A 27,836-nucleotide genomic window follows, 5' to 3' on the forward strand; every position below is an offset into this window, starting at 1 on the left:
GCCTGGAGTAAAAGATGAACCGTAACAGTGCCTGTTAACACTTGTCTTATTAGATAAAAATATAGATCTCATATTTCCACGAAAATCGGATTTTCCATGGGGTAGTGTAGTCTTATTATATTAGGGAACGTATATTAACACATTATTAGTTGGTTTTTAGTTTATTGCTGAAGTTTTTCAAAGCAGTCCAAACGTAAGTGCGTTCTGTGTCACGACGTCTAGTGATTTATCTATTTACATTATGCTGTATTAATTAACGGCGGATAATAATTTTTCATATACACCAAAAGTCGATTTAATTCGAACATAAAAATGTATGTTTTTATATTTTTTGTAAATTGTTTATTCTTTGACAAATTGTTTAAGAGGTAAGCGCTTATAAAAATAATAATTATAAGTTTTTAAATACTTAATATTTTACATAACAACTCGAAAAGATTTAAAATATTATGAGGTAATTTTATTCGTTATTTTTTACGCAATCGTATATTATATAATGTCTCATTATTCTTCAAGTAGGTGTATGGGGTTCAGTCTCATGTTTTAAAATCCATTATTTTTTATACAAATTTACACAGTTTGTTGTGTCATTTTCACATTTTATGAAGCATGATTAATAATTTAAATTACCTATACGTTAAAATTTCTTTAGCTTCAATTATTTACATTTTATAGTATACATTTAATTCTTCTAACCTTCAGTTATCTCATATTTTAATTTATAAATTTTAATATACTACGAGTACAATTATACTTATTTATCAATGTAAAAATTATCATTTGTGTAAATGTATGCTTACCCTAACGTATTGTTTAAATATTCCAGTTAATTTTAAGTCCCCTATATTACCTATATTTATTGATAAATACACTACCTAGATTTTAAGTTGCTTGTGAGTTATTTTAGGTTAATTTCACCACATTCGTATGAAAAACTCGTATTTAACTTCCAAGTTTTATACAGTGGCGTATTTTGAAACTTGATTACCATATAGGGCCTTAGGAGATTAAAGCCCGCTTAAACGCAGAAATTAAATTATTAAATAGTGAATCTAAAAAATTTCTCAGTGTTTTTTTATATTTCAATATTATGAAAAAATTACTTTGACTCCACAACTTGAATGTATTTGAGGGCCTCGGTTTAAATATGCCACTAACTTTAGCTATTAAAATTAAAAATACTATAAAATAATTTACAAATTTTCGTGATTTTGACGAAATTTGAACTTTAAAAGCATATATATATAATTAAATTATATTAGTCACTACACTTAGAAATCAGAATCAAAAATTGAATATGAAGTATTTATGCATCATTTCATTATTATGAATAATAACAACTAATAAATAGTTAAATAATGATACATTTTTAATTTTAATATGTGGTTAAAAATGTTTTATTCCTAATATATAACCTCTCAAGTGGATATCGTATTGTCATATGTTCTATGCACTTAACTCATAGTAAATTTCACATTCAGAATAATCCAATTTATTCATTTTTTTAATACTAAAAAATTTGTTCTTTTATGAAAATTTAATGATAAAAATAAGTTTTTTTTTGGCATTTAAAATTGTAAATAACTTTTGCAAATATTTTTGTTTTCTATTTGCTTTCTTAATGCATAGACTACTTATAGACATTAAAAATTTGTGACTTTTTTAAGTTTTTTTCTCAACTTTGTTTGATAATACTTTTCTTTATGAGTGAAAAATGTTAAATACAATATTCCTCATAAGTTTTTCTTTTACATAGAATAAATATGGTGGTAACGACGACGAAAACAATACGTGCAAACCACTATACGTCTATACTATATAACACAGTAATCACACGTGCGGCGATAACACGTGTGTTAATACCTGCAGTAATACGATTGCGTTGCGATATTATGTGACTCCCGGACGTAGGTCTTGTACGCGTCACGCGGGCACGCGGCAAGGTACGTGACTCGGCGCAAACCGATTGCGGGTCCCACGTGTTGGTGCATTCGAAACGTTTCCCGTCACACAGCACGGCGTGTGACTATACTTCTATAGGTACTCTATACATTTTCACGTCAGCGGCGTAAATTTATACACAATATCTTATGTTGTTATACGTGTGGTTTTTTTATGATTATGGATTACTGAATATCGAGTATTGGAAAAAATTTAACTTGAAACTTGTTTCTTTATTTTTAACGGGAATTTTTTTATCAATTATCAATAATCAATTTCAACAATTTTAAGTACGTAATTGTACCAATAGCAAAATCAACTTAATTTTTGTTAAATGGAAATAACTATATCTTTAATGGATTCTGGTAGAACTTTTTTTCTGAAAATTGTCATGAATTTACTATATTTAAATAAATTCATTAATAGTTTTTCTTAAAATAATTAGAATATATTTTATTTACTAGAGCCAAATATTTTTTTTAAACTATCTTTTAATGCAATTTTATATATTTGTTTATACATTTAATCAATAATCTAATGATACACAGACATGTCAAAAGATTATTAATTTTAGAATGAATGCCTACAAAATAATTGGCAAAGTTAGTTTATTATTTGTGTCTTAAAATATAATCATAAAACAAGTACTATTATTGGAATAATTATAATCATAATTGATTACATTTTTTTTCATAGTTACGTTTTACAATTGTATGAAATAACACAAAAAGTAATACTAAAACAGTGGTCTATAAAATTATAATGGCAGTACGGAACAGCTGAAACAAAGGATGTTTGACAAGTGCCCTAATTTAACATAATATTATGCTAATATTCTAAATATTTGTCCGGAATTTCGAAATTGTTTCTAATATATATAATACTGTAAAGAAGTAAATGGTATGAAATTCGACAATTTAATTTAAGAACTAACCAGGCATTTGGTTTTTTTTTAACAATACATTTACAAATATGTATATGTATATAATATAAAATTATATATATATATATATATATAATGATTTGAATTCTCAATGTTTAATAAACCATTATTTACATAAATATTCAATATCAATATAGGTACCTAACTTTATTCTTTAATTTAATTTGTTTATTATTAACGCTCAAAAGTAATATAGTGTAAGAAGAATTACTTATAATATATAAGTAGATTAACTATTAACTAAGATTATGTAATATAACAAATACTAATAAGGAATAGATGTAATGAAAAATATACAAAAAGAAAGTGTACAATTAATTATATTTCCAAAAGTCAAACATAAATGCCGAAGTTTAGATTCAGAACCATAATTGAAATCAAAATCAACAAGGCTGTTACAGCACCAAAGCATTCGACTCTTAGGTTCATTATATCACTGACGTATCTACCCTCCGTAGCACCATTGGCGAATTTTATTTCAGTGCTTATTTTTGTTTCATTTTATAGGTTTAATTTTTATAATATGTATTATTCAATTGCATTCTTATGTCAATGGGTGGTGATCGGGGGTGCTTGGGAGGCTTACCCCACTCAAAATTATTGAACATTTTTCGAAGTATAAAATAGGTACTTGAGGTAAACTAAGTAAAGGAAGATTTAAGCTCCCCTATTGGCCATATTTTTTATAGTTATATTGTTTTAAAATATTTAAATTTAAATATGAAAATTGTCTTACAAATTTTAGTTATTTAATATAATAAATACGCTAAAGGCAAATCAACGTTAATATGTTATCATTATTTTTGTTTTGTTGTTGTTTTTGATTTTCAATAACTCAAGTTAAAAGTATTTAGTCCCCCCCTATAAAAAAAATTCTGGCTACGCCTTTGTTTTATGGTGTTAATCAAAATACTATTATATTTTTTAATTTTTATCATACCATAATTACATTTTTGAAAAAAATGTTATTATTAATATTATGAAACTATATATATATGATTTATAAATATATAAAAGTGGAGTAAAATGTGTTTATATATTTAGGCATTCGTTTTCGGCACTCGTTATCACCACATAAGACGATATTGCAGAAAATAATAGTTTTAATTATTAAGTACCTACAAACTACCAAATTATGTAGGTATAACGGTTGATAAGTTTGAAGTAAGTGATCGAGACGTTTAATTGTTTTGGATTTTGTGCCTTTGCTTTTTGCATATTTATTGTTTATTTTATTTTTTTTATAATTAAACTTAACAAGTAAGGCCTATTAAAAAAGTACAAAATTACTAAAAAATGTTTCATGTTGTTCCTGCGTCATAAACTATACCTGTCTAAAATACATCAATCACAACCAAAAATATTAAAACCAAAATTTGAGAGTTAAATTTCTAAATTTTTCTACCTACTATCTCTTTTAATAAAAAGTACTTTATATTAGTTTAATTTGTGATATACAATAAATTTAACTGATCACTAATTTTACACGTCGTGTAATTTTCTGGTAAACAATGTAGTTTCTAAAGATCATAATAAACGATATAACCTTGTATCCTCAAATTGAATATTTATATTATGATAATGTAAAAAAATATTCTATATTATTTAACCGTAGATATTATAGTAGACTAAGAGCCTATGAAATAAATTTAAGAAAAATATAATATATTAAAAGAACAAATTGTTTAAAAGTTATATTTATAACCGAATTTATCTTGATATTGATCTTAGGCTAGTCATCTAGGCTAGGTCTTAATAATACCTTAAAAATAATTATAATAAAATTAGAAGTGTGAAAAAATACATAATGTTAGGAATGTTAGGATTACTGTTTCCCTGCCCCATAATTATAAGGCCTATAGTTACGGCTGTGTTTATAAAATAATATGATATCATGATGATATTATATTATTATACTATAATTATCACAATTGCTACAATCGCGAATTACTATATACATCGTGTGAACCCTGCACACGACAGCTATAACGACTTAAATCTAACGACATAAACATTATTATTTTAACGCAAAAACAGGCTTTCAAAAGTAGTTTTGCAAAAACACATTTATTAATTTATCATGATATCTCTTGAGAGAATTTCGGAGACAACTTCATTGGAATTTTGTATTATATTAAATACACAGCTGGTTACAAAAGTTACAACAACCTTTTCCTTACATTTTTTAAATTACTATAACTTTTTTAATATCTACAGTCTACAAGGTATTTATGAAAAAAACATCAACAAAATTGATTCTTACACATTATTTTCTATAAATTTCATAATAATAGTACTACATTTTAATGCTGTTTTTTTTTCATATTAAGTAGTTTTTTCACCGATGAAAATGATGTATAAATTTGTAAAATACCTACGTATATATTATAATAGAATAGATACATTTATTTTTATTTTTTTTATGAACAATATATTATATTTTTAAGCTTTTTATAAACAAACATTACTTAATAAAAATGATAATGGGGTTTTGACACTCCATCGCCCTTCTTCTATACACCCCTGTTCGGTGTTCCACATTATAATTAACTAAAACAATAATAATAAAAAGGTTATTATCGAACGTTTTTGTAACTGTTTTCCCTCACCAACCCCGTGAGGCATTCACTGCCGTCAACCGCAACAGGCGCGCTCGATCGTCGTCGTTGCGCTGCTGTGTACCATCACTTGCGGCGGCCGTTCGTCTTCATCGTTGCTAAACCACTGTCATACGTTTTATTTTTTTATCAACGGACCCACATCCCATACTGCCACACAAGTATCCACATGTAACCGGTCCCACGGTCGTCCCACCAAACGACTTTGACCATAGCTGTTGCTCTTTTGTCATGACATTAAGCAGTTTACCGGTGAGGCATAATTTTTTTTCTATTTAATCGCTTATTATCTTATACGCTATATTGTTTAGGTGATGCAGTTTGCCAATATATGTTTATTATAAATTAGGGTTTAGTTACTTAAGTTTTAGGTTCAGACTGAAGCAAAAAGTGAATTCACATTAAATATTTAAATGTAAACACTCATTATCTCAAAAAGAATTTATATTACTGAAATTATTTCGGTTACACAATTTTAAGATATTACTAAACCATATTTTTGAAAAAGGTTGTAATTCCACAATTTTTGCCATTGTCATTTTTTTACATTATTACTTTTTTGAAAAATAACATACATTTTTAATTTTATATCCCAAGATAGAATATTTTTCTAAGAATATAAATTTAAAAAAATCGAATAGATTATTAGTTAAGTTTATAAATTAATATTAGTGCTTACAGTTTAGATAAACTGTGTCGTAGAGTAGTGAACGACATATTGCGGAGTACAGAGGTACATACCATTCTTCTTACTAATAATTAATCAAATACTCATTCAAAATTCGATTTTTGTAAATTGAAATACTCAGAAAATATTCAGCTTCGGATATGAAATTTGAAAAAATCCGAAGAATACATTTTGCTATACATTTGTTGTCGAATTAATCTTGTCAATGAGTATCAGTATGTTACTGTAATGGTTTGTTAAATTTAAACTAAATGATAAATTATTTCATACGAAAACCGATTCTGAGAGGAGACTTAGAGACTTGAGATTCAACTTATAATTCTAATAATATTTTATTTTATATTTATTCTTTTATTGGTTTATTAGTTATATGGTATATTGCCAATCACAAATCATTTATTATATTACATATAATAATAATTATAATAAACAAGGTATTATTTTCTACTTATTAACGTTTAAATAAAATTAGCCAATACTATAACATAATACATAGAACACTGTGTAGTAGTATAGGTTCCTTATAAAAATAGATTAAAATTGATTTATATATTTTGAAAATTATATAGTTTATACTTTTATAGTAGCAGTAATATTTTTTTAAATACAACACAACAGTTAAAATTGTCACCAAAGTTTGAACTTAATACAAAATAAATTGTACATAATATATATATATTTTTGAGATTTGTAAGTTGCTATAAGAACATCATACAAGAAATCTTGAATTTTCAAGATTTCTCTATTAAAATTAAAAAATCTTATAAGTTACAAACTATAAAACAGTCTTCTAACAATTTTCATGATTTTATCAAATGTTTTATTTCAAGTGCTTATCAAAAAATGTTGTCTACGAATTTATTTTATTCTTAAATAATAAGAGGAACCTTAGTTTTTCTACGAATAATACAACTTTTTGTCAGAGAATAAGAATGTTTATCAACATTTTAAGAAAAAATATAAAATATGAGAACAATAGAACAATAATTGTTTCTTATATACCATCTTCTAAATCCCTGTAATATAAATTATTATTAAGTAATTTTATTCTCATCTGTTATTAATATTTATGTTTAGATGTGTATTATTCAAGAATATTTTTGTGCTTAGATAACCTTGGGCATTTATACGAGTGGTTCTTAATGAGGCTAACTAACCTTCTGACATAAAAATAATAATAATAATAATAATTAATAAATTAAAATTAAGAATAAAAATCGCTTTTGTTTAAAAACTAATGTCTACATTTTTATTTTTTAAATATAGTTTTTTTGAAAGTTTACCAAACTATAAATTAAATTAAATTTTCTATCAGGAATCACCCTCAAAGTTAAAGGTCGAAATATTTTATTACTATAAAATGTCTTCCGACTTAAAAAATAAGAAGCCACACATTATTGTAAATCCAAATATATTATATTATATATATACAGATATAAATCTATACTGTTTTTAATGTAAACAAGAAATACTTAAAAATAGTAGAGCTACTTATTTCATGTGTACACGCATATTCTTGTATTCACATATTTTAATATTTTCAGTAGTCGATACAATTATGTCCCCCCCAAATAAATCCTAGATCCACCACTGAATGTTTAAATATAATATATATACTCTTAAAATTAGCTGTTATATACAAAATCTACAGCAATTTTAACAAAAACAGTATATAAACAATGTATTATAGCATGATTTATTAAATTAAACATAATTATTATAAATAAAAATGATTTCAAATATTATAAATTCAATGAATTTTCAATTGTTAGAAAATAATCAGATTTATCACGGAAATAAGGAATGAATATAATCGTATTAAATTATAGTATATAATATTATATGAAAAAAATATAATAATAAAAATGGCAATATTTTTATGAACATAAAAAACAAAATGAATGATTGAGTAAAACAATAATATAAATAATAATAATAATAATAATCAGTGCTCGAATTGGGGGGGGGGGGCGCAGGCGGACGGAGTCCGCTTTCATTTTTTCATAGATTTCAGCGTCCCCCTTCATTTAATTAAGCGAGGAAAAATACTAGCTTTATAGCACCTTACTATATGCACAGGGGGTGTGGGGGACGAAGTTTACAACGGGTTACTTTACAATTTATTTGCTGTGGAACGGTGTTTACTGAACTAAAACCAGCGTCCGTCCTCAATTTTTTTTCCAATTCGAGCACTGATAATAATCATAACAAACATGTAAATAAGAAATATTTCAAATTAAATAATTATAATACTCTGGTATTAAATTTTTGTTTTGATACAAGAAAACCAAAAAAATTAATATAATTGTTAATAATAATGTTCTTTTTGAATTTACTTCATTCCTAGCTATTCGAAAATAACTGATGTGGCGGGTATTCATAAATATTTTTTTGTCAATATTCCGATTGCTGTATATTTATCTTCTCTAGATTTCCACTAATCAAATGGATTTAAGTCGAACTTTAATCGAGGTTCAGCTAAATAATTTTAAAACTAGGTTGTCAAATCGCTGACACCAATTAATATTTTTAAGGGCCACATTAGAAATCTGAACATTTTTCGCAGGCCATTAAAATTCTAATTACATATAATAACAAATATAATGTTGACGTAGTATATGTTATTTATTCTTTGTCTGCGGGCCGGATAAAATTTGTTCACGGGCCGTATGTGACTCGCAAGCCGCCATTTGGTGACCCCTGCCGTAAAGGAACTCAAGTGCACTTTTTTGAAAGTGATGTTTCGCATCGTGTATTTACACAATGAACATTAGTATTGTTTATTGTTTAGTAAATTCATAACATACTATGAAATTTTAAATGTAATATTTAACGAACAAGCAGTATAGAAAGAAAAAGTCAAATGTGAAAATACTTATTGGTAAAATTACTATTTCTAATTGAATTTAATCAATAACCGTTGATAAAATCAACAACATATCCAATGAAGAACGTACTCACGACAAATAATAATTAGTAATTACACAACACAATATTGGGTATACTTGTCTATAATTAAACGCGGGGATAAGATTATAGCAGACAATTCAAATTCAAAATAATAAAACAGTCAAACAGTGATTTAGGAACTCGTTGTATTTCACACAAATAAGTATCTATATATCGATTATTTAACACTGGCGCCGGAAACCCGCGGTCTTCCAAACATTCATCATAGTATTTAAAATTTTAATTTAATATCTTAAATTGAAATATAATGAATTTTCAATCCGATTTTCCAACTTTTACGTACACGAGAAAAAATCAAGTTGTTTCAAACCCCTTTTTCTGTTGACATTGACGATGTCGAATCTAATTTACGGATGAAAGTCGTCATAGAATTGAAAAACAACGATACTCTTAAAATCGTTTTTAAAGAAAGTAATGAATTAAAAATATTTTATTCAAGTCTTTCTGGAATAGATTTGAAAGAAATTAAATGTTTTTCTAAAAAAATAATTGCTGATTTTGGTAGTAATTATTTACGTGAGCACACATTTTCAATAGTTAAATATATCAAAAAAATAGATACTGTTCCCAATTAAGCTACAAACATTTAAACGCAGTTTTAATAATATCAACATCCAATATAAATGAATTAGCGGGAAAAATTCAGCATCAAAAATCACATTAGAATCTAGAAACTATTTATTTAAACATATTTATATCCTTTTGCACTCAAGAACTAATTAATATATACATATACTATAGTTGCCCCCGTACACATCGTCATCGTCGCCCGTACAAAAGGGTGGTCGTTTGCCTCGTTTGGGCGATGGTATTAATTTTGACCAAAAAAATAATAGTCGTACTAATAGGCGACTATCATTTGTACCATTTGAGTGAGTGAAAATATTTTTACCTGTATACGAGGTAAAAACCTGGTGACAGATACAGATATGATCTAATTGCCAATTATTATTAATCACTATTATCGACAATTTAAATAATTAATTGTTGAATGTATATTATGAGCATTTTCATCCAAAGACAATAGATTACTTTAAAATGTACTAATCATATTATATGTAATTTTATTTATAACTTTTTGACTGTAGATTACTATCTACCTATATAATATTATTAATATCTATATTCTATACCAATATTTTTGTTTTAAATAGGACTTTTTTATTAATTATTTATATTTTGTATGATTTTGTTTAATTAATTGTTGAATTGTTGAGTGTATATTATAAGCATTTTCATACCAACCAAACGGTATTTTTAGTAGAATAATCCTCGCCCAAACAGTATTTTTAGTTGAAAAAACCCACGCTCAAACGGTATATATTTATTTGCCCAAACAGACCATATTCTAGGTCAATTCGCACAAACGGTCTATGCTCTTACAAATTTTACCCGTGTTTATTATTATTATTTTTACTGATTTCAACCCTTTGTGGTGAGCCACCCTTTACACCTAGGGGTATAAAAAATAGTTAATATCACTCTCTGAGACCTAATTAATTTACACACAACATTTCATGAAAATCGGTTCTGCCGTTTCGGAGGAGTTTAGTTACAAACATTTTCAATATTGTGACACAAGATTTTTATATACTAGATATATATTTTAATTTTTAATTTTTCTCTACTTATGTATTTTATTCAAATCTAGTTAATAAGGACAACCTCGCAATGTGAAACTGATAATAATATAAATGTAGCTATCCATAAATAGGTATATTAGTATTATATGTTAACATTTTATTTTTAATAACGTTTATTTTAATTTTGTATGCGGCCCTCAATGAAAATCTGATAAACAATATGGCCCGCGTAAGTAAAAAGGTTCCAACCCCTGATCGAACATATAATAATCAGTTAATTCACTCGACACGTGTAGTACGGCTGGTCACCGTATAGATTATTATATATTATGTTATATCATACTGGACAAATATCCATGAACACGTGAAAACGTGAATACGTGAATTATTCTAAAATATGTGAACACATTACACAGATAGTAAATTCACGTGTATTAAGTTTACTTGAGTACAAAATTTTCGTTCACGTGTACACGGACTTCGTGTTTACGTATATATTAATTCACGTTTTCGATAAAGACCTCTAAAAAATAGTGAAAATAATACTGAACAAGATAATTAATGACTATAATCCTGCAGATCCAGTATCTACTGCCTATTAACCTTTTCATGTACCAATACATATAATAAATAGGTATAAGGTTACATTTCTCTTTACATGGTGTTAACTTTGTACAGAATGCTTCCTAAAAACATGTATTAATATTAAAAATATATGTTATAGGATAGAACAAAAATGGAAGGAAGTCAATCGTTTTCAGTAAACCAAACCCGAACTGATTATGACTCGGGATACTCATGTACATCATCTCAATCCAAATCCAGGTACATTTATGTATTTGATTATAATATGATCCTTAAAATGCGCTAATATGCTTAACATTTTTAATAACCAGAATTTGAATTAATGCGTTATTAATTAAAAGGGAAATAAGGGCGAGCGTGCTATATATGAATTATTCGACTTTATATTGTATATATATAGTATTTTCATTGGCTATTTTAGTATTTTTAAATTTTAATGTTTACGAAATTATAATAAACAATATACTTACATACTTTATATCGAATAATAATATAATTTAATTTATATTTCATTAAACTGTCACAGTGATAAATCACGCCATCCAGGACTATCCACAGAATCAAGTTTCGAAGAACAGAATTCGACCTTATTGACAACTGATAAAAATGGGTAAATTATTAGAACATTATTTTTATAGATATTTATATATTATCAAATATAAGAGAAAAATTAATTTCCAAATCATATTATATTTTATACGTATTTAACATGTATATTACGGTGGTTTTTAACCATGGGCGATAAAAAAAAAAATTGAAATTTGTTTTCATCTCACCTCCTAAAACAGTGAATATGCATACAAAAATGAACTACACAAAATATTATAGTAATGGGAAAAAGTTAACTCATGCATATTTTAACTTAAAGTTTGAACTTTTAAAATTGTTGTACTTATTTTATAAACCGATCGCCACCAAATTGAAAATTTTAAATAAATGAATTAAATGAAACTAAATTTACAACAACTTTTGTTTTAAAGTTTTTTTAATATATCAAAAAGTTTGTGAGATATATTGACTCCAGTGTACAAAAAAAAATCTATTCAATATCTTTCAATATTATACGAGTACGTTATATTTCAGTATATTTAACTAGTGTTTATTGTTTATTATATAGTGGTGTACTGTATAGTGTATACTTCATAATTTTATCTTAGTTTTATTTTTACATTTCTATGAATATTTTTATTTATAATTAATAATATTAAATAATGTTATACTAATGTCGATTTTTTGCTGTCGAGATTTATTATTATAATCTTTAACTATATTTTCAATAGATACTGTTTCTGTTTTTCGTCTTTTGTTAAAATATTATTGTATTCTTCAATAAGTTTTACACCTTTTTCTCCAATATCATTATAACGACATTTAAATCGACTACAATATTTGTACGCAGTGTTGTTAATCCAATCCTCAGGCTCATCAAGTAAAAACGTGTATCAATACCGAATCGTTTAAAATATTTTTCGTTACAAAATGATACTTTGTCCGAAAGCACCAATATTTTGTGTAATTCATTTTTGTATGTATACACGCCGTTTTAGGAGGTGAGATGAAAACAAACTTCAACTTTAATTTTTAGGACCACTTATATATATATATAAAATTAGGATGGGCCAATACCACTTTTTACCGATAACCGATACTCCGATACATCGATATATGTTGCGGATAAAAAAACCGACACCCGATATACTTACTATAAACCAAAATTTTCTGTATAAACCATAAACCGATATCAGTTAAAAGTTTAAAACCGATATCCTATATCACAAATTGTATATATTAGCCTTCATAATAGACAAATAAAGATATACAAATTTTAAACCATTAGCCTTATCAATAAATCTAAATATTTGCGATGATAATAATATAATATATTATGTTGATTAATTTTTTTTTTTTTTTATTTAGTATCGGTTCAAATATTGATTTAAAAAAACCGATACCATCAATATTCGCCGATATCGAGTATCGGTTGTAGTATCGGCCCATCCCTAAATAAAACAAACTAATTTTATTTTATTCTTATACTTAAAAAAAAAATACCAAGTTTGAAATACATTTAATTAGAATAAAATAAAATATTTATAAATTATTATTTATTATAATTCATCCAACAATTTCATAAAATATTTAGAAAAAAATACTATTTTAATGTTAATCATTTTTTGATGTTTAGAGAAATGTCAACTTTAAACTCTAAACCCGCCGAACAATCAAACCAAACGATATTAAGAGGCTTGAACACTATAAATAATCAAAACCCAAGCGATAATTGTTCAAAATCTAAACAGAAAAATTCAAAAGCGTTTAAACCACAAACGAATCAATTATTTAACGTTGATGGTATGAACTAAATTATTATTTAAAAAATATTTAACGCAATAACAACTTTTATTGCATTTTTACATTTAGCTTCTATATCAAAAATGGAATCTGATGATTTAAAAAAATTAAATAATGATATTAAGGTTGATAACAGTCAAGAAAATACGTTTTTGCAATTATCTTACTTGTGCCAATCATATCGGGATTTAAATCAAACAAACTCAACTTCAAATCCTAATAATTCATTTACTATTATAGGTAAACTGTCAGAATTTTATTATTTTATCACTAAAATATTAAATTAACATATAATAGTCAACAGTACTTGATAGTAAATTTAATAACTTATAAAATAATTTAAGAAACTGATTCTATAGCATTTTTTAAATGTGCATGCTTGTAATATACTATATACCAGTAAGTTATTAATATAGGTATTAGATATTGAAATTACAATTACTATTCAATATAGACATTATAAACCCTTATAGTAACGAATTATTTTTGGATTTTTAATATTTATTGAATTTAAAAAAACTATTTACATTTTCACAGATACTGTTCTAAAGGTGTTAAACGACCATGACTTACAATTTAAGGAAATAATTGAATCAAATGATGTTCAAAATGATTCTTTTGGTGTTGTTGTGTCCATGACCAATGGCTTAATTATTAATATATCAAATAGTATTCATAAAAGCATGGGATACTCAAAAGAAATGTGGAAAGATCGTGCATTTATTGATTTTATTCATCCAACGGACCGGATAACATTTGTTAATTACATGATGTCAATTCTTATAGATCCTTGCACGATTTCTAGAGGAGGTATGTTTAAAAAAATATATTTTATTAAAACCATCAAAATAATATCATAAAGAGAGACTAAAAATATTTTTTTTAAATTGTTTTTTATCAGTTCATTGTTTCTAGTTATTATCAGTGTAATATATATATTAAATAAGTGTATATATTGTGTGAGAATAATGTAGTTGTATTAAATTTTGGAATTCGGATTATTATATAGTGTATACTGTTTATAGCTACTTAGGTATGAGTAACTGTTATAAGGAGAGAGCTGCATCCGAGTTTCCTCCCAAAAAACTTTTATTATATCAATAACGTAGTCCTTGTAAAAAAAAAGATCTGAGTGTTAGTTGCGTCCCAAAATACCTTTTTGACGTTAATTGCGTTCTGGAATTTTATTTTGATGTATGTAAAATGCGTCCAAAGTATTTTTCTAATATATTAAAAAAAAAAATTGTATATACACCAATGTGCATCTATTCTATTAAAAAATCTATATTTTATACGTTACATATTTTTCAGATTTAAAACTGTAAATATACCTAGTTATTATAAAATTGGTATAGTTAAAAAATATTGGTTATTTTTTGTAAACTTGAATTAAGACTTAATAATTAATAATAATCAAGATCATACTATCTTATATTATTATGTGATAATCGATTACATTGATTCATTGATATAACATTATGTATTATAAACTTATACTAAAACTGATAAAAATTAGTTACCTCGTAAATTTAAATTAAGTTATTTTGGTACTCATTTATGTGGTGGACATTTTAGCGTCATTTTAGATTCTGAGCGGAGTGATAAATGTATTGATTTTACAATGATGTATAATATGTGTTTTTCTCTCTTTAATCATATTTTGGAGTAATAAAAATGTTTTGACTTTCAACTTTAGGGGTTGTTTCTAGTAAATAATCGGATATAGATAGTATTTTAGAGTACCTACTTTTACAATCAGAAAAAAAAAACAAAAAAAATTAAGAATAAAAACAAGAATTGTTATGTAGATCCAATATTTGACAAAATGAGTTGTTTAAATTTTTTTACCAAATGTTTAAATTATTAAATATTAAATTATTTTCAAAATATTTCATCTCTTTTTAAGCTATATTTAGGCATGAGGAATTTTCAATATAATTTTAGTTTTTTCTGTCGATTAAAAAATAATTAACTGAGCAGAAGTGCTCGAAAATTTAATAGAAAGCTTCATAATTTGTAAGTTTCTCTATTAAAAAAAATCAAAAATCTATGATTGAATGTTTTTTTAAAAGCGTTAAAAGTTAAAATGTTGACAAAATTCATCAAAATATTAAAAAAAAATAATTTTGTATACCTAAGATTTGAATATTTAGTTGAAGGGTTCTATTAATGTAAACAAACATATATAAAAACAAATTATACAGGAAAATCAAATTAATTCTTTATGAGTATTTGAAATTCAAATTTTTATGACATAAATATTAACCCGTAAAATAATTATTTCTTCTCAAAAAATTATGGATATTTTGAAGTATATCAAAAAAGAATATATATATATAAAATAGTTACTTGAAATTTCCACCAAATGATTATATTATCTTTTCTAATGTATGATTGAATTTTTAAAAATGTTTAACTCTTTTTTTAACTTTTATAAGAATGAGAAATTTTAAACTTTTTTCTATGAATGACAATAAAAAATTATTTCGTGTGTCAAATTTATTGAAAATTAATACTAAATTCCTCATAAGTAGTTTACTGAAATAATAATAATAATATATATATATATATGAATTTGGACGAAATTACTTATTTAAACAGCAATTAATGATGTTAATATTATTTAATATTTAGTTATAATTTAAAAAAATTATTCGTAGGAACTTGAAACTTTTGCGTTTACAGTATTATGTATTCAAATATCATCAAAAATGTTCTAATATTCATAAAAAATATAAAATTTTTATTGCCAAATTATCTTATAAGTAATTTTAAATAGTATTAATAAAAAAAAAGTTAATTGGGAAGACATAATAGATAGTAGATAGATATAATAGTTACACATCATACAAAAATATATATATAATCTATGCATACGTAACTGTGAATGTTTGTAACTGGTGAATGTTGACAAATTAAAAAGAGTGAACATAGGTACACAACATGGTTTTGGTTAATATTGACATATATAATATATACTATAGAAGATAAATAATAAAAATACAATATATGTTTAATTTAATCAATGAATTATTATTATTAGATAATATTATATTTGTATTTTTCATTTTTCATTTTTCATTTAAAATTATATTTATTTTATTTTACAAAATTTATTATTTAAAAATAACGGGGAAAATTTATAAAATAATTAACCATACACTTTGCTTTAATATAAAAATCATTACATATAAATATTGTGACATGTAAATTTTAATACTTATTACCTAGAAGTTATATACTTATATAATATATATACTTACAGAGCCTGCGCGGAGTAACCTATTATACTTAAACTGTAGCCAATGCTCCATAAAACAATGTTGATTAACTATTACTTTAATTTTAAAAAATTGTGTCAACAAATGTAAGTTTGTATCTATTTTTAATTCGTCACAATATAGTTATATAGTATTATATTTAGAATTATTATTAGGTATTGATTATGATTTAACCTATGTATTATAAAGTATAATTACTTTATTTCGTAGTCTAAAAGTATAAACGCGTTATATAGGGGTAAATTCGCCTATTGTATGTTAAATATACATGTACCTTCATTAATACACATCATGTCATATTAGTCGCTAGACTGTTGACATCAACTGAAATGTATACGTAGATTCCTCAGGCGAATGTACCTAAATACCTAAATTGGCTAATTATATTATATGTCTATAATAACAAGTATGTAATATCAATGACATGTAGTCAAAATGTTTTTATGCTGTTGAATAGGAATGATCTCACATTTTATCAATGTACAATATATATAACATACTTATAACATTTTAATTAATACTTACGTTATGTTAAAATCCCCATGAAAAAACAAAATCATTTTTTATTTCCTTGTTTGTATAATTAAAAGAAATATTCACGTTTATAAACTATATATTTATTAATAATATACAGGTATGTATGGCATATACATAAATGAACTATATAAAATAAATATTTAGATGGTGTATCTACAGTGACTTATTTGAGACCCAAGGCCAATGATGGATTTTACTGTAATATGGGTTATTCAAAATCTGAAAACGAAAATTACTTTCAAGTCTGTAAGCTTACAATAACAATCAAAGATTTGTCATACGTGTCAACGACAACAAGTTTGGCACAAAAAGCACAACCTCAATTAGTTCTAGTTGTTAAAGCACAGATAATTCATTCAGCATACACGTGTATGTAAACAATATCTATTATATCGATATACTAACATAACATAAATAATAAAACAAATGGAAAATATTTTTTTTTTTTTTATATTTAGGTTCTGAAGAGAAAATAGAAAATCCTATTCAATTTATTACTAAACACAATGCTTTATTTGAATGGTGTTATGTCGATAAATTCATTACCCCATACTTTGGATATTTACCACAAAATATTATTGGTAGATCAATTTTCGACTATTATTGTATTGAGGATCTAACAACTATTAAAGAAATCCATGCAAAATGTAAGTTTTCAATTTTTTATTGCACAATATTGCATATCATATAATATTTTTTTATATTTTTTTTAGTGATTAAATCTAAGAGCATTTCATTAAAAGGAAATCCTTACCGGTTTAAGTGTCAAAATGGAGATTTTGCAGTCGTAGAAACAGAATGGTCAAATTTTGTAAATCCTTGGTCTGATCAAGTAGAGTTTGTAATTGGAAAACACAAAATTATTCGGGTAATATTTTAAAATAAATATTATGTACTTAATTATAATAATCAATGAATTATGATTTAAGGGTCCAATTAATCCTGACGTCACAACTCTGGCTGATAATACTATTACGAAAGATATAGAAACAAAAGATGACTATGGATTTGATGAAACACCTAAAGATTTTGAAAAAATAACGAATGAGGTAACTATTACTGTCTATTACTAAAATCTATTTACATTTTGTATAACATTTTAACATAATACCTATCTATACTTATTAATTAATAATTATTATGTATTTAAAAAAAACAAATTCGTAAATACTTGTATTACATAAACATAATATATTTTATACAGCCAATACCTATATACGTAAATATTATACAATAATAGGTTAAAGTAATTGGTGTGAAATAGTAATGAATACTTAAAATATTTTAACTTAAGTGTATTATATATAGATACTGTATTATGCAAAAACATTATGAGCTAAAAAAAATACATAAAACGAGTGCATTTTTTTATATAGCTTCCCCTTTATATAATGAAAAAATAACTACAAAAAACACCCCGCACACACTCAAATATAAGACTTTAGGTCCACCTATGTGTGAGATACTTATAATATATAAAATGTAATTTTTATTAAATTCTTAAATTATAGAACAAAGTAGTTGCTGAAGTTTCGTGTGAAACAAATCAAACAATGGACACCAATTCGAAGCAACAAATATCGATGGAATATAAAGATTTTACACCTTGTATAAATTGCTTTGTACACCCACCAGTTCAAGTTCCTCTTAATGTTGAAGTTCCACCAGAAATGTCTAGTAATTATTCTGTAAGTTTAAATAATGTTGTGGAATATTATAATACTATATTTTATGAACATGTTTTAATGTACTCTTAGGACAACGAATCTACACATTTATTTCAAAATACCAACTATGAAAGTAAATCAAGTTCCGATACATTATTAAGTTATACTGAACTTAATTATAACGACAACATACAAAGGTATACATTTGATATTATATATTATTTTTTATTGTATATTTAAATATAATTATTATTTCCGTTATGTATGCAAAACTATGATGTAACTATAATTCCTTTCAATTTAAATAATAATTATAAATGTTATTATTACTAAAAAATATATTTTTCCGGTAAAAATTAAATTTACAGCATTTATTGATTAGTATTAATAAATATTAAGTCTATTTAATTAATTTTTAAGCAGGCTTATAAACAGTTATCCAAAATTATCTTATTCTATAATGGCACCAAAGTTTAAAGTACACATATTTTTTTATTTCAATATTGAAATCATACAAAAATTTAACTGAATATTTTGTTTAGATTTTTCAATAGTAATTTAAAAACACATTCATCGGAAGAATCGAGTTGTTCTAAAACATTTGTTGCAAGAGAAGTTACTTCTTATGAGACGTTAGTTATCAAATACATATATAAAAAAATATATAGGTAATTATTATACTATGATAATTCGTATTATGTTTAGAGATACGAATAAAGTACAACCAGATACAATATCATCGTTTCAAAGTGGAACACAAGTTTCAAATACGACGATACCTCAAAATTCCCCTAGTTATGACTTAGAACAAAATAATGCGAGTAAAAATTGTCAACTTACTCAAAAAATGCTTTCACGGTAAGTTTCATTGATAAATGGACTAAAATATGGTAATATAATAAATCAATTCACTATGTTTGATGTTTATACTACTGACATAGAGTTATTATAAATTAAAACGAAATTATGTTTGAAAACTGTATAGTAAGTGATATACTTATATTACTTATATATTATAATTTAGAAATGGAGTAATAATGTATAAATACTATTTTAATTTTAGCCACAATGAAAAAATGGTATGTGATCTCGTGAAACAACATAAAAAAAACAAATCGTCCAAAAAACAAAATTTGTCAAATCAAGCAATACACATTGTAAATAAAATAAAATATAAAAGAATTTGACTAATTAATGAAATCATATTTTTTCATTTAGTCTGATATAGCGCACGGCATAAAACGTAATAATTCAACTATAAATGAAAATAATTCATGCAAGCTTTCTAAAAGGAAATGTCTTTCAAATATCAGTAGTCCGACCAATGTAACACAGCCACTAGAGTGTCAAGACATTGCAACTACTCCTATTGTCACTCGAGCAACACAGATTTGGTCTTTTTGTCAAATTACACGAGATTCGCAAACAATGTTAGTGTTATTGTATTACATTAATTATTTTATTAAAACCATTAAAAATGTTTAAGTTTTGAATTTTAAAATTTAGGACCGATTTACCACCAAGACAACCTTTACCAAGCTCATGTCAAAAACTAGTTTTACCAAGTCAAGCACTAATTGTACCATGCCAACCACTTATCTATAATGTACCACTTAGTAATAATGTGATGCCTGTACAACCTACATGTAATTTAATGGACGAAAAGTTTGGAAATATTCAAGGTAAAATAAACTAGAAAAAACAATCATTAATATATAATAAGATCATTAATTAATATTGTTTAGATTTAATTTAGAGGGAGAATTATATAGACACTTCCTATTTTTATTTTTGGTTAAAGTGTTAAACCATTAAAATATTTTAAAATAATAATAAAGCTTTAATCACTATAAACAAATTTAATGTGATGTTTAAAATATCATAATATTTTTTCCTATCACATATGATTTATACAATAAAAAATAATATTTGTGTAATTTATAATAATTAATAATAAATTCATGAGCCCAGCAGATGATAGATAATTTTTAAACATAATATTGTTCCAGGAACAGTATCTGACAAGTTACAATCATTAAATATGCCGCACCATATAACTGGAAATTCTCAACTTTTACGTGCCCAACAACAGGTTTGAATTTAATTAGTAATGATTATTATAGTCATATGACTTGTATGGTGTAGTAATAAATAAATTATTACGCTTGACGTACCCAGGGCCGTCTTTAACCTTTTTGAGTCCCTATGCAGTGGTATAACTGAGCCCCTACGACTTGGATAGAGTACTATTAAATATTTTTATTTTATTATTATTACTATTATTATTATTATCATTATTACTATTAGCGATTATTCTTTGATTTTTCTCAAAATATGTTTATTTATCGGTAATAAATATCGATTATTGGTTGATGATCAGTTAAAAGCTAGAGAGCCTCATCGATCGTGGGACCCTGGACATGTATCTAAAGTGCCTAATAGAAAAGAGGTACCTGGATGTACCTTACCTATCTATACAGTATTATTATTGCTACAATATTATAATCACAATTTTAAAATACAAGACTATATACCTTGTATATATTTCGAGTTTATATCTAATATTATAATTTATAAATATCTTATATAGTTATATAAATAGTTTCTTTCGAATTTTATAATATGAAAATAATATATATTACTTATGCATAAATACAGCATGTTTCAGCCGCGCCCCTAGATCCATTTTTAGGAAGCAAGACGAAAACTAAAGTTAAAAAATCAGTCTTTGCATATTGTAGTTTTAAATTATGTACTTATTATAAAATATTATATAATAATAAAAATGTCACGCGTCGTACCCAAAAGTGTTATCTTAGGTTTTAGCTGTATTTATAACGTATAGCAATTACTGTCATAATATTATATTTTACTCTGTTATATTTATTATTAAAGTAAATTGATCTATCAAGCCCTTAGCACGCCATACTATTATAAAAATTAAAGGTAAAAATATTATTTAGAGCCAACTGTAGGTTTTTATATATTTAAATTTTAAAATACTCATAACTTATTTAAAAATAAACTATTAACAATTAAATAATGGCTGATGCACAGTTAGTTCATACAGCATAGTCATAGACGAAAATTATAAATAAAGAGCTGGTATGAGGCAGGGTAATTTCATACGGCGTCATCAATATTATAACTTTCAATATAACACTAAATTTATAGTTATATAATAAATATATCAAGTTTAAAAATAAAAATGAAATTTTTCAGTTACATATTAAACAATTATACCAGAATATTGAAAGTAAAACTGAAGATCAAATTATATCGAAAAAAAATGACCAGGTAATTTGGTTTTATAATAATTGTTATATAGTATTTATAGTGTTTTTTACTTTTTGGATTTTATAAATAAAAGAATTACTTCTTCAGAATGTATTACACAATAGAAAATAAAGTAAAATTGTGAAATTTAATATGTTTACTAATCATTAAATTATATATTAAATATATATTATATAATCATAAATTATTCAATATTTACACATCGAAAATCGAAATGTTCATAAGCTTAATAGTACTACTCCAGAATATAAAATTTAAATATATAAATAACATAAAGAAAAAAACTATTAAAAGTTTACTATGGTATAAAATTGCAATAGCTTAATATTATTTTTAAAATTTATTAACAATAATGATTACAATAATTGAATAAAAAGTCGATTGTAAATTTTCACCCAAAAGGAATTTTCATAATTTTTATACAGAGTAAAATTATTGTTTTATATGTACCTACTGTTTTTAAAAGAGATTTATTAAAATTATTAAATATTTTATTACTTAAATTATATTCCTAACAAGGATTTAATAGTATTTTATTATTAACAAGATGCTTAATGATATAATTATTATTTTTATCACGTAGAATATTCAAAAGAAAACAAGAGCAACACAAGTAAATCAAGAAGAAATTATAACGGGTTCCGATTCCGATTGTAAAAAAGAAACCGGGAGCTTAAAATCAAGGTTAGTTATGCTTGTATATAATTTTTTATTCTATAAAAACAATACAATTATATTTAACCATCACTAACTTTAATATTTTATTTTTAGTAGTGGGTGGTTGTACGAGGAAAGTAGTTATTACTCATCAAGTTTGCGAGATAAAACCGATAGTAGTGAAAGAGAAGTATGTAAAAATTTTCTATTATTCACTTAAATAAATTAGGGTTATACAATAATTGAGTATTCCACTTAACACGATTGTTGAACAATAATAATAATAACGTTCAAAAACCTATTTTAAGTTCATTCTTTATAGATAAGGAAAAACTGCTACATTTGCCAAATGTTCTAATTTTATTTTTTTTTTAATTTTAATAAAGTTTTTCTTTAAACTACTAAAAAATCAAAATTTTAAATACATTACAAACTAGACATACTTACTAGAGCCTAAATTTAATTCCACCAATCAAACCTTTGTACTCTATCTTCTATCCTAAAAATAAAAACTTATATTTTATAAATATCGTTGTACCTACGTACATTCTATTTGAAAATTTAGGATTGTCAATAAAATAAAATTAAAGAACAAAATAATATAAAAGTATAGAGATAAAAAAAATACATATCCCAGTAAAAATAAATAAAAATGTTATCAATATGAGAATATCAGTCATCCATAAAAAAAAAACCAAACTGTTTAAGAATGATTAAAAATATAATTGTAAATAAAATAAAGTAAATATCAATACATAATAATTAATTAAATAATAATCTTTATATTTTAATAGTTTAGTAATGTTATAAAAAAATTAGTTCCACCAAGTTAAACAACAGTATTTAATAGAATGATCTAGTACATTATATATGATTTCTAATTATTATAAATATTATTTACCATTTATAAAAAAAAGGTAAAAAAATAAAAGAGTATGTTTTTATTATAATATATTGTTAATTTATTTTTAAAATACACCTACTTGGTAAAAAAAATCGAATATTATTTTATTTATAATATATTAATTATACAACTTAATAAAGTAATTTAATTGTGTGCTGTTCTTATAATTTACAAAATTACATTGTGTATTTATTAGTTAGGTTTACCCAGTTAGTGTGATTTTTTTTTTTATCGTTTTTGAATAAAGTCAGTATATTTATTAGTTAATTTAACCCATTGATATAAAACTAATGAATGTAATATTATACAAAAATGTATTGGTAAATATAAATAATACTATTATTAACCACAAAAACATTGCGTCCCTTTTTCATTATTGTTTAAATGTTAGTTTTTTTATCACTCAGAAGTCTTTTTGTGAGCGAGAACCATCGTTTCTCTTTCCGTTATACGTATAGACCATAAATTGTATGTTTACTGAAGTTAGGAATGCTGTTTCTATCTGTTTAATAACAATTTGACCACACTCTACTACCTATTGTCTACTTAAAAAAATAATCATTGCACTTAATGTGGTCTAGTGAATTAAAAACTAAGTCATAGACATTAAATAATTAAATAAATATAAACAAAAAACAAAATATTGACTAAGTATGGCTTATTATCATAAATAAAAGTACACGTGAATGTAGCTATATTGCCTAACTTACACGCCGTACAACAGAATCATGTTGAAATAAACAAGTTACTGAGGACACAGCTAGAGGAAAAGCGTTTTGCTTCGTACACTTCAAAATAATACTTGGTGAAATAAATTCAAAATCAATTCCAAAACAGTTCTATTAATAATGTTTACATGTCTATTTAAACATTTTAAATTGATCAAAAATACATACACAATGGTTATTGATTAACAATATTTTCGTTTACATAATAGATGCTTTAATAAATAGTCGAACAATTCCACTATTCCGCATTACACCCAAGTCAAATATCTCGGTCTCACACTCGATAAAAATACTAACTTGGGGTCCTCACCTCCAGGATAAACAAAAAAGTTAAATAGTAGACTTTACCTACTAAGAGGGCCTTAGTAAGGGTTACTAAGATCTAACATCAACATTCAAAACAAAATTCTTATATACGAATGTCTCTTCCATTTCATTTGGAAAAAATCAAATATTCCAAGCATTCAAGCATTACAATAAATTTGTCTGCGTATCATTGCTAAAGCTGGTATGCAACGAACAAATTACTCCACGATGACCTCCAAATCAAAACCATCAACGACACAGCCATCAATTTCTACAAAAGGTTTCAGGGGAGACTCTTTGTAAACCACAACCACCTCATCTTATAATTGGACTCAAAGACACTTCCCGACAACCCCACAAGACGTCTCAAACGCAAATGGCGCAGGGATCTTCTTAACCTTAATAAAATATACTTATATTATTCATACATTTTACCTTAAGTCATTGTAAATGGTGACTCGACTGCGAGTATTCCTCCAAGTTATTCAAAGTCGTTTTTATTATTTATTTTTACCACATCATATTTACTTATTATAGGTATATAATGTACAGATTGTAAATTCTCATTAAACACCATTAATAAAAAAATTAATAAATTGTCGTTGATAATTAGGTTTATCGTTTCTAAATTACAATAAATGAACAAAATAAATTGTGCCATAAGTAATATTCACTATTCCTTGAAATAGATTTTTTGGAAGTTGTATCCAAAATATTGTCTGTGTGATTTTAATATTTGCTATATAAACTATAAATATTAAATAGATAATAAAATATTACCAGATAACAGATAATAGTTAGCTGAATATATTTTAATTGATAATTATGTATTAAGAGCTATACATGTCAATCGTCATTAGTTTGTCATTAAATAATTAATAGCCGTAAAAATTTAAATAATTAGACTATTACAACGGTATAATATTGTTCTATTTATTATAAATTAATTACAAATCAAAATAATTTCAGGACTTTCCATTGCTGAATGTACTTGAAAAAACAAATTCTTCTCATCAGTTAATTAAAAAGGTAAAATACTATATGAATGCTTTACATCAAATATCAAACATATTTTGACATAAATATTATTTTAAAATAAACATAATTTAATTAAAAAATTTAGCAACCATTCTGGATGGAAGACATTGTAACAACGCCAGATTTAGTCTATCGATACCAAATGGACTATGGAGACAAGAACGAAGTGTTGCGCAAAGATATTAACACGTTAAACACATTCACTCAAGTAAATAAAACATTATATCAAATTTTTACGATTTTTCCCATTACTTATAGAATTTTTATTTATACTGTAATTATTGTTATTGTAGCCTCTGTTAGTGAGTGAACAGTTGAAACAACTATGTGTGGAAATAGATGTAAATGGTTCTTCTAAAACATCATATTTCGAAGATGGAACATCATCAAGCAGCGATGAAGACGATTGTTACATTTCTATTGGAGTATGTACCTATCAAACTAAATACAAATTAATACAAATTTAGTCAATCAAGAGTTCATAAAAAATGACGAAATTTAAATAATATAGTTCATAAAAAAATGTAATTAAATCCACATTATCTTTGTAAATAAAAATTCTTTGTATTTTGTCAAATGATAAAATCCATTAACTTTCTGTGAAGAATAATTAATTAGATAATACTACAAAAAGAGTTATTCATTTTTGCAAAGAATTTTATAAAACCCTTAACAGTTACCAATTACTTATTTGGCTCTAGCTAATAAGAAATCTAGCAAGGTCTTAATTAGCTCTTTGCATTTCACAATTTCACATGGTCATGATCAATAAAAATATTTTTAATTTATACTTTAAATTGGTTTAATTGTAGAAAAATAAAAGAAGAAGAATTGATTTCTGCAGAATGGCAATGATTTATGAAGAAAATGCCTTAATACCACCACCAACCTCGCCACGCAATAAGTAAGATTTAAGCATTTTGTTTGTCTTACAGAAATATTCAAATTTCTATTATTGTGAATGTTTATTTATTTAAGGATGTCAAAAAATGATCATTTATCATCATAATTTTCCATGATGCAAAAAAATATAAGCTATGTATAAATGTATATACATTATACAATTATAGGTAGTAGGTACATACTTTATTGTTAATAATAATATTATAATCTGATTAAAAATTAGTACCTAGGTAATTATTATATTTAACTTACTTAGTTTATAATAAGGTAATCTGTTCCTATTGATTTATAAATAAACAAACTGTACTTAGTATTTATTTCACATGTTTAAAAATTGTTTTACCAAGTAAAAGAAATATTAACATGCCACAAGTCACAACCTACCTTAAACACTACAAATTCTGAAATACAATATCTCCTCTATAATATTAATCTCCTTCTCTTCTTTAAAATAATATAAATATTGTCAGACATTTTCTCTCTTCATAATAAAAGTAAAATATTCTTCCTAAAACCATTCTATTCCCCAAAAAACTGTCATAGTCATTGCCAGTTTTATTATTAACGTCAATGTATATCAACAGTTTGTGAAAAACTGTCTATTTTAACATATTCATTTTTAGGCTTATTTGCATTCCATAAATAACTTGAAAATGCTATATTACAGCAGAAAAATAATTTAATATCAAGGGTATATTTATACTTAACTGGAACCTTTTTTTTTTTATTTTAAATTATATAATTTGGTATACTAAAAACAATAGGGGAATCAGAATTTGGGGCCATTAAGGATAATATTTTTTACATTTTTTAGTTTTTATGTTCTATAATCAATTTG

The 27,836-nt window shown here is 24.8% G+C and overlaps 1 protein-coding gene across 2 annotated transcripts; it reads left to right on the plus strand.

Annotated features, from left to right (window-relative positions):
* Window positions 1-167: 167 nt before the first annotated feature.
* Window positions 168-27,801, plus strand: LOC132930402 (period circadian protein). 2 transcript variants are annotated; one of them, XM_060996263.1, is made up of 26 exons: window positions 168-368; window positions 11,468-11,568; window positions 11,855-11,938; window positions 13,514-13,680; window positions 13,750-13,920; window positions 14,218-14,490; window positions 17,643-17,867; window positions 17,957-18,145; window positions 18,212-18,366; window positions 18,428-18,547; window positions 19,010-19,186; window positions 19,256-19,362; window positions 19,708-19,797; window positions 19,871-20,023; window positions 20,229-20,322; window positions 20,384-20,595; window positions 20,672-20,847; window positions 21,175-21,257; window positions 22,388-22,462; window positions 23,046-23,146; window positions 23,234-23,309; window positions 26,027-26,086; window positions 26,181-26,303; window positions 26,389-26,520; window positions 26,908-26,999; window positions 27,074-27,801. In XM_060996263.1, the coding sequence occupies exons 2-26, from the start codon at window positions 11,480-11,482 to the stop codon at window positions 27,102-27,104; spliced, it is 3,255 nt and encodes a 1,084-aa protein (XP_060852246.1). In that variant the 5' UTR covers window positions 168-368; window positions 11,468-11,479; the 3' UTR covers window positions 27,105-27,801. The 2 variants fall into 2 exon arrangements, with proteins under 2 accessions (XP_060852246.1, XP_060852245.1); XM_060996262.1 differs by lacking the exon at window positions 168-368 and adding an exon at window positions 5,507-5,754.
* Window positions 27,802-27,836: the final 35 nt, after the last annotated feature.

Source organism: Rhopalosiphum padi, chromosome 4 (genome assembly GCF_020882245.1).
Source record: "Rhopalosiphum padi isolate XX-2018 chromosome 4, ASM2088224v1, whole genome shotgun sequence".
Taxonomy (NCBI): Eukaryota; Metazoa; Arthropoda; class Insecta; order Hemiptera; family Aphididae; genus Rhopalosiphum; species Rhopalosiphum padi.